This window comes from Lissotriton vulgaris, chromosome 3_1 (assembly GCF_964263255.1).
Source record: "Lissotriton vulgaris chromosome 3_1, aLisVul1.2, whole genome shotgun sequence".
NCBI classification, from domain to species: domain Eukaryota; kingdom Metazoa; phylum Chordata; class Amphibia; order Caudata; family Salamandridae; genus Lissotriton; species Lissotriton vulgaris.
Genome location: NC_141689.1, coordinates 730,614,413 through 730,624,061, shown reverse-complemented (window position 1 = coordinate 730,624,061; position 9,649 = coordinate 730,614,413). Strand labels below are relative to the sequence as shown.

At 45.0% G+C, this 9,649-nt stretch overlaps 1 protein-coding gene across 1 annotated transcript in view; it reads left to right on the top strand.

Annotated features, from left to right (window-relative positions):
- The first annotated feature begins 224 nt into the window (after positions 1 to 224).
- Positions 225 to 9,649, top strand: part of TMED7 (transmembrane p24 trafficking protein 7) — a 71,964-nt gene continuing 62,539 nt past the window's right edge. Inside the window, exons 1-2 of the mRNA XM_086961053.1 lie at positions 225 to 423; positions 955 to 1,151. Of these exons, the coding sequence (XP_086817179.1) occupies positions 987 to 1,151 (165 nt within the window). The 5' untranslated portion in view covers positions 225 to 423; positions 955 to 986. The remainder of the gene's footprint in view (positions 424 to 954; positions 1,152 to 9,649) is intronic.

The following is a 9,649-nucleotide window of genomic DNA, read 5'->3' as shown; positions in this document are numbered from 1 at the left end:
AACACAGAAGCTCTATAATAGGTAATGTTTTTATACGGTCTTGCATGAAGTAAGGTATGAGCACTACCGATCTAAGATGGCTGCCAATCTACACAGGCACTCAAGGCTGTCCTGTCGTGGGCAATGTATGCAATATTACGTATGGCACCTTGAAGTGGCCGTTTTAAGGTGACGAACGTCCCACTTTCTCTTCTACATCCGCGATGCAAGCGTTGACGAAACACATGACGAACGAGCCTGACTCTAACATGGAGAGCGTCGGGGCTTCTTTTATAGTCTCATTTCTACGTCAGTGACAGAAACTCCACTTGTTGCACTAAAAATCCACGTATACAGGAACCTGTTCAGCGCTTCCGGAAGCCTTCCGCTTTCCGGCTCCCGTCTCATCTGCTGCTAACAGCGCCCGGGGTACCACTGCAAGGGGTGAGGCAATACCCATATACCACCGTCTTTTACCACATGAACCTGCCCCAACTACTTTAGTTATGCTCGCTTTTAACACCAAATCATGCGTTCCTTCTCTCAATCATCCTGCTGTTTAGTCCTCCTTCTTGTCACTGATTCTCCCCTAAAAGAGCGTCATCGACACCCCGCCCCCCCCTACACCATACACACCCAATTTTCTTTATTGATACATTTATTGGGTCGGCTGCCTTTGTTTTCCTGGTCTGTGTTTTATCTTTATTGTAATGTTTTCTGGTTGTCTATTGTAGTGTTTGAATACAACAGCGCGGTTGGAAAACCAATTTATCTTTAAAATGCACCGTGTGTTGAAGGTTATTATTAATTGGGTGTTGGAGTATACATATTCTTGTGAGACCATTGATGATAAAAAAGCCGCTAGATTAAGTTGAGCTCTATAATATGTATACTGTTCATATTTTTGTTTAACTAATGTAAAGTGACTTTTGATTTAGATACTCTCTTTACAACAGTTGGCTTTTCCTTTCTCAGCTCTTCATATCAAGGCATTAAACGTGATAACTATGATGCTGTTGAGGATCGCGCCCATATGGAGATTCGTTTGCTCTTTTCTTCTTTTTCTGGGTTACGCTGTTGCCTCGGAGATCACGTTTGAGCTGCCTGACAACGCCAAGCAGTGCTTCTATGAAGATATCGCTCAGGGCACCAAGTGCACTCTGGAGTTTCAGGTAATTAGCTATTTTGCCCTAGAACACCAATAGCACCAAGCCCCCTGTAAATCGGAGCTTTTATGCAAGGAGTAGGGTGGTACCCTAAGTAAACCGCTTAGGCGCCTCGTCATCGGTATAACGATGTTATACCCTTTTCGTCCCAATACATTTAGGCTGTCTTCTTTTACAATTACTGCATCTATTATGTTAACTGGCCAAATCCAAGGAGTGGGACTTAGGTTGTGATCGCTGGTCTTTGTAACGAAACGCAAACATTAGTTATGCCATGGTAAGTAAACATCGCACTAGAAGATCCACACTAGTGGAGTGGTGAGGGGGCAAATCCGTGGCCAAAATTGCTTGTGGTGACTCCTTTACCCGCTCTTGTACGTTTTTAAAGAAATGTGTGGCTAATCTTGCATTTTAATTCGCACAAGTGTTATGCGTTCAAAACGGATGCCACTTCACATTAGCACATTATGGCAGCACCAGTAAAAAAAAAAAAAAAAAATCACCCACTCACTCACTTGTACCATGCTGTCTGACAGGGCCTCCTCGTCCAACCTTAATAGTGCTATAGGACCTGTGATCTCAAAGAACAGGAGTTTGGACTGCTCTTAAAGCACCATTAAGATATCTAGCTTGCTTCCAACATACATTAAAAAAAAGAAAATAAATATAAAAAATACTGTAAAGACATGAATTGTCGGAATTCAAAGCAAAGTAATGAACCAGCGCCAGGGAAGATATTCGTGGCGTCTTGCATACTTCTGTATACGAGGTCTCAGAACTTATCTGGGCTGTTGCCTGCTGATTTGTCTTTCGGTAGCAATGAGCTTCGGGCTCAATCTATGTGAAATGGGCTGCCTGCAATTGCTGTCAGAAAAGTACCTATATTAAGCAACTAGTTGTATTCTTAGGCTTTATTGGTGAAGCCTGGTGTTGTCCGTGACCCCTCCCCCCAATGCAGCAACATTGGTGTAAACAAAGCGTACTCCCTAAAGATCGAAGAGCCCACTTCGACGTAACCTTGATGCATGGTACCTATGCTACATTGTTGCTGGAGTTTGATACGGAGCTAGTGATGCCAGTCAAGGCTTAGTCAAGTGTATACAAAAAGAAATGCTACCTGGCTAAATCACCAATATTTAGAACATCTACTCTTGCATCTCACTTCCTCAAATGTTTCCCAGCCAGGGAATATTGATTTTTATTTTATGTTCGTTGCCAAACTTTATTGCAGGGGAAGCTGCGGGAGTCTCCTCATTCTAAAAAAGAAAAAAACAAAATGGCTAAAAACAAAAAAAAAGTGCTCTGAGAAATCATCTATGCATACAGTAGCCCCTGGTATTTAAATGAACAATTTTATGTTTTTATGTATGTATGTTCTCACTGTGAAAGGGCAGAATCCCATTAGTTGCAGTGTAGTTAGCCAATAACGGAAGTGGGCGGAACCATCAAATGTGAATGACAGACAGTGGATGAAGAGAGCAGGCTAAACGCCTGTAAGTATGTCATACATATAATTTTACTTAAATCAGAAGGTCCTATTTAACATCAGAACTAAAATGACAACTTGGATAAAAGACAGCTTAACTGATAAGTATAGGCCTATTATCGTTTTACATGCTCTTAGGAAACTCAGAGTGGATTATAGCTAGAGCTCCCTGTTTTACGGTATTTCTTTTTTTAACATTTCCGTCTGTATTCATCCATATTTATTTGGCCATTTTATCTGCATCTATCATATTTATTTAGTATTTTGCGGATAAATGAAGTTGTAAAACTATACATTTCCATATTCCTTTAACTGATACTCAGTCATACTTTGATGTCTGTTGTGTTCTAGTTATTTAAGCTGCTAAATATTACATAATAAAACATCCAATGGTTAATATTAGCATTATACCACAATTGTATGTCGAAATATACAATTATTTAAAGAAATGTCATCCTTCTTAACTTCCCATGATGTCCACCCGCTCAGCTGTTAAGACTATAATTCATGAAAGCCAGCACAGACAGTCACTTAAAAGAAGCCCCGTTTTCTGCATTTGTCCACTGTTAAAAAGAAATGCAGACAGAAAACATATTGCTTTCTGTCTGTATTTATCTGTAAAGATCCATAAAAACGGAAAACCCGGAGCCTTAATTATAGCTAGGTAACTTGCCCACAATTTGGAAGATGTAAATGTAACTGCCTTGATACCTGGCAGATTGCATTCCTCCCTGGTTGGGGAAAATAGATTGTTTTGTCTGTTGCAATTGAACTCTGAACCTTCTTCAAGGCGACTGTGGTGCTTTCATCGTTTGTGATTTGTCAGTGGTATTCGATACAGTAGACCATCAGATATTTCTAAGTCACCTGGTTTTCATCCTTTCTCGAAGGAGTGACTCAGTTGGTAGCCCTTCCACCACATTGGTTGTCATTCTGGCTGGCTTCCACATGGCTCCTCTCTCCCCAATATTCAACATCTATGTCCGCCCGTCAGCATAATTGATTGAGAAATTAACCATTGAACGTTTTATAAATTGAATGTTTATCATGACTGTCAAGCCACTCCTCTCCTGCCGCCCCCCCAACACAATCCTATTATAAAAAATCCTGTCTGTTAGAAGTCTAGCTCTAGATGTCATACTTTTCTCAAACAATACAGTGATATTATTGGTAGAAAACACTACTCAGCAGTGGCAGACCTCTATTTTGCCTCTAAACTTGGGAGATGCTCTTTCTCCAGATCTACTATTGCAATCTCCTTTAGCTAGGCCTGCTGAAACCCTTGCTAGCCAAACTATAGAGGATCCAGAATTTTGCAATAAGAATCGTCCGGCAGGGAAAATGCATGCTGTCTCTGGCAATGCACGGAGGAAGCCACATTCCATCATGTGCTATGGCGCATATCCTCATTCTGGGAGAAGATCACATGACAAAAAGCAAAACGGAATAGGCAAAGAGATCTCGCTCGCACCCAAACTAGGACAGCTCAATGTATGAGATGCCACAGATCTCGCTAGCCCTGAGCAACAATGGGTCACCCTGGGGCTTACACTAGCCAAAAGTAGTACAGCTATGAGATGGGCAGTAGGGACTCTACTAACAACGAGAAATTAGGCGAACAAAATGGATAAATGTATGGTAGCAGAGAAGCCGGTCTTTCAAAGTACGGGCTGCCCTAAAAAGTGGGCTCATACAGAGGAGGAATCTGAGTCTCCCCATCCTCTGAACTAACAGGAGAAAACAGAACTAGAGAAAGAAGCAGATGAAAAGACATCTGAAAACGTAAAAATTAAGGGGTTACCGTTCGATTGTGAAATGTCATGCATGTGAATTGAAAAGACTATCTGGCATGTATTGTAACCCTGTTTAACATTAATAAAGATTTATTTAAAAAAAGAATCATTCAGAAGTTTTATACATTTGCTCATGTAACCCAGGCAAACGTCCTTGACTCTCAGTTAAGCAAAAACAGTTTTAAAAACATTTTGTTTAATGCTCATAGTTTTCTATGGAACTGGAAAAACCTCCCCATTCTGAACTTTTCACTTGATAATCTTAGCAAGAAGTTTGGATATACATCTGTCACTATTCTTGGTTCCCTTTTTAGGATGTGCCTGCACAGTGCTTGTGAAATCTATTGTTAGAATATCTCTTTAAAAGTGGCTTGCATATTACAGAGCGGTGGTGGAGGAGGCAAGGGAGCGCGGTAGTCTGCCCCTCGACTGGAGTCATGCTGAAGTTGTGGTATTTCACAAACCTGGTCGGCCACCTGAGCAACATGCCTCATACCGTTCAATCTCCCTTTTGTACGTGGAGGCCAAAGTTTTGGCCAAGGCGTTGGCTAATCGGTTGCTGCCATACATCACTGATCTCATACACCTGGACCAGGCTGGATTCATGCCCCGTCGGGCGACGCAACATAACATTAGGCGGGTTCATGTTGCGGTGGCGGCGATTCGCTCCAATGGGGAGCGGGTGGCACTTTTCCTGGCCGACATGGACAGGGCGTTTGATTCGTTTAGCTGTATTTATCTGTTCTCGCTCCTGCCCCGTCTGAATCTGGGACCCGTTTTCGTGTCCTATGTGCGGTTGCTGTACACAAACCTGACGGCCTCAGTTCGCGTTGCGGGGGTGTCGTCCCCGAGCTTCGCTATAAGGAGGGGGACCAAGCAGGGCTGCCCCCTCTCGCCCTACCTATTTGCCTTGGCTATGGAGCCGCTAGCTACGTGGGTCCGGATGGATGCGCAGATGCGGGGGTTTGAGTGGGAGCGCGGTCTGTCAGATAGAATCGCACTCTATGCGGACGACGTCCTGTTCTTCTTGACCGACCTTAATAGGTTGGGACCCCGCCTTATGCGTATCCTACAAATTTTAGGTGAGACGTCGGGCCTGTATATCATTCCGCGCAAATCTACCCTTTGGGTACTGGGAGTTGGAGACTGGGCATTGGCCCTTCAGATCGCAGTAGGTGGCATTAAGTACCTTGGGGTGTTCCTGTCTGAGATCCCTGCTGTAGCCTGGGAGCGCAATGTGGCGCCGATTTGGGAGCGCACCCGGGCTGACATCAAAGTGTGGTCCCGCATGCCACTGACCATCTATGGTAGATAGGCTATCTTTTTAAAATGGTGGCTCTGCCTAGACTACTTTATCAGTTGCAAAATCATCCCTATCCTATCCCATCCTCATGGTTTAAGCAGGTAGACTCGACTCTGGGACAATTCCTATGGGTGGATGGCGCGATCCGGGTAGCACTTCGCACATGGTTCCGATCGACATATAGTGGGGGTTTGGCAACTTCTGATGTTCGCTCATATTATCAGGCCTCGCATCTCCTTGTATTGAACAAATGGTGGTATGGAGACAGGGGGGACCCGGCCTATGCGCTGGAGCAGTCCCTTATGGAGCCCCACACGTTGCTATATGCGACACAGAGGCGTAGGGCACTGCCGTCAGTGACGCAGGTGGTATTTGATGTTTGGCGGCAAGCCCTGCGGCGTATGAGGTGGTGGCAGACCTTGACGGAAGAAACTCCTCTCTGGCGAAATAGCTGCCTCCCCGACCTGGCAGCCCTCCAGGGCTTTGCGGGGTGGGATGATATCGGAATCTCTAGACTGGGAGATGTCATGGCGGGGACGTCGCTTTAGTCGTTCCAGGACTTGAGTGCTGAATATCATATGCCCCGCGCTCAGTTCTTCTGATATTAACAATTCCGACATGCCATTACCCCCTATATAGAAGGATTGACATCTCTCCCCGAATTTAGTCCGCTGGAGGCTCGGGTGTTTATGGGGGACATTGAGACCAAAAAAAATCACAAATATACCAATCCCTGATTAGACACTGCTCTTCCGATCTGCAGAAACTAAAAGGGACCTGGGAGGCTGATGTGGGGGAGTTAGAAGAGGAAGACTGGAATGAGGCACTGGCAGGCCCCAGAGGAGCGGACATCTCTGTCCGCCTGAGACTGATTCATTTTAAATACTTGCACAGGGTGTATTTCACTCTGCGGAGGCTGTGGCAGGCTGGCCTCATTGCATCCCCAATCTGTACTAGGTGTGGATGTGAGGAGGGTACTTTCCTTCACACAGTGTGGAGTTGTGGCCACTTAGACAGGTTCTGGAATTGGGTCTGGAATGGTTTGGATGAGGTCCTAGGATGGGTGCTTCCCCCGCACGCAGCGCCTGGAACTACTACATGTCTTGGATGGAGTGGGGGTATCCGTTACAAGAGGCATTTGTTGTTACTGGGTCTCACAATTGCCAAAAGAGAGATAGCGAAGGCATCCGGGAGGGTTGGGGGTGGGAAGGGAGTTGGGGGAGAGGGGGGAGATCCGGGAGGGTTGGGGGTAGAAAGGGAGTTGGGGGGGGGGGGGAGGAGGGGGAGGTGGTTAATTGCATTCTTTTTCTACTTTCATTTGGTGTAAAATACATGATGGATTGCAATGCGTTATGTACATTCAAAGGCTTTGGCAGTTGCCTCTGGGGAGCAGAGCTCTACGATTTCAATGTGATCTGTCAATAAAATTTGTTTAAAAAAAAAAAGTGGCCTGCATCCCACCCCTTGATTTTCATTGGTTCCTATGCTTGCCACTTTTTCCTCAGTTTCTACTGCCTGTAGTATGCTATTTCCTGTTCTTCCTTGTGTGTTTGCTCTTAGCAGTATCCCGGGGCCCAAGTACTGTTTTCATCCGCGCTGTGGGACTTAAAAAAAATGTTTTTGTTTGTTAAGCTTTTGTCTACCCAGCACTGTCCTTGTTTTCATACTCTCCCCTTGCCGCGCACATTTCAAACATGCTTGTTTTCATTTTATTATTTATTTGTATCCATTTTTTTTTGTTTGTTTCTCCTCCTTCCTTTACCTAATCCCCCGCGCAATTAAAGCGTGCTTGTCGGCTAGGTTAAATGTCACATGATTATTGGTGGTGGGGACCCTTCTGCCGCAGCAACTTCTCGCCCACCGGAAGACAGAGCTGTTTTTTATTGCAATAAAATAACTCCATGTGAGGCATACATACTTTGATTATCAGTTGTGCCCACATTCGTGTAATCGGTAGAGGAAATGATTCAGTTTTGCCCCTTCCAATGTGGCCGCCATGCTTTGAAGGTTTATGCAATATACCAGCCGGAGGGCTTGTCTGCCCCACTGGAAGTAATATCCCTTGGGGCTGGAGGCACCTTTAAAACAGCTGAGGCCGGTTTCTCCTTGAGAGTTTTGTAATTGCCGGTTACATTTAGTGGAGGGAGCACATATTTCTTTTAACTGCAGGACACAATGGACGTGATAAAACCTGGTGTGTGGCTTGGTTTTCGGTTATGCCGTTGCGCAATCGGCTTTCTGTTTAGTTAGTCACTTTGCACTACGTTTAATTAACTTCTGTCCATTGCCTCGTGTTCATTTTAGCTAATCTTCAAGTGGGGCTATATACATCTAATGCAGGCGGTGAGTGGCTATGCGTTTGGTTCCCCTGTGCATAAAGGCCCCCTCCCTCTTAGACGTTTGCCAAGCGTAGTGTTTATTTAAATCTTCCATATTGCCCGCTATTTTGATCTAGTTAACACTGTACTGGAGACAGCTCAGGAGCTACATACATCTAATGCGGGCCCCTAACAGCTTTTTATGCCTGCATTTGCCTGAATCAAACAAACTAGATAGACCTAGTATTTATTGGGCTACCGGTCCACAGACATGTGGTTTTAGTCAATACGATTCCTAGTGCCACGTAGTTATAGGACTACTCCTGTGGATTGTTTATCTTCAATCCTTATAAAGGAATTTGATTTGTTCATCTGTTTTTAGGTCGAAGCCTCCATTGCAGGGCATGGCCCTGCTGGAGGCAAAGACTTATTGTGAACAGGAGAATTTCAGTACTGCGTGAAACCACGCCCCCTTTTTCCATTGGCAGGCCTCTCGAAATGGAGGCGTGCCATTGGAAAAAGCTCCTGTTTAGCAGATTTGTCTGCTCTGGATCCCACCTCTCGAGGACTCCATGACCTGCCTTACGGCAGCACGACAATATTTTCAGAAATATTGCCTTGGCAACCATGAGGCAGGTCAGGGAGTCCTGGAGGGGCGGGATTCAGTATCCTGTTTCCTCGGCGGTGGAGCAGGTAGGGGAGAGGCGGTGCTTGTTTTTCTTACAAGCGGGTCTCTGCCTAAATCGGAAGTGTTGAATCGGGCAAATAACATGCCGTCTCCTCGAACCAAGGTTCATGCTGCACACCAACCCTCAAGCCTTAAATGTGGTACAGGATCACGGTGTTGATTCAGGTTCCGCCTAAATTGCTATTCCTAGTGCTTTCTTCTTCAAAGACTTCTGCTTTCTAAAATACAATCCGTCTCTTGCGACATAAAAAAAAGACCTAGCACTACTTTATCATTTTCTACCATAGTCTGTCACAAACATTTGACGCCACAAAGTAGTCTGACGGAAGTGACGTAAACACCCCAGCCCCACCACGACAGAGAAACTTCAGTCCCTTGTTCAATGACTGCCGCCCACCTCTATCTTCGCCGCTAAGACGTCATAGCAGAGCCTGCAATAGGCTAGGCGAAGCCTTTTCAAAGCGGAAGTGTACTGTGTAGGCAAGGATCAGCACTGCTGCCGATATGGTGTACATTTCTACTGACAACCTTCTGTTTTAGCTCGGGAAAGGGAGATTATTTTTTGAGCGAGGCGATAATTTCCTTTATTTCATAGGTCTCTGGCAAGCCCTCCGAAAGTGTCTTGCAAAAAGTGCCACGTATAGGTGTATAAGCCAGGAACGAACGTTCCCCCTAGAGTTTTGGACCGCTCCCCAATAGACCGCTTACTTACCAACACTTACCTGCTACATCATACTTTGTGGCTAGTCTTTCACTTATGCGTTTTCTCGTCATATGTTAATGGGACATGGCTCTACCTCACTGATTCAAACTGTGATCACCTCTTTGTATCCTCGAAGCTGATGTTTTGTTTCCATCACTAAATGCATCAGTTCTAAACAGGGACAAATTGGTTAGTATTTTAAAGTAGCTTACA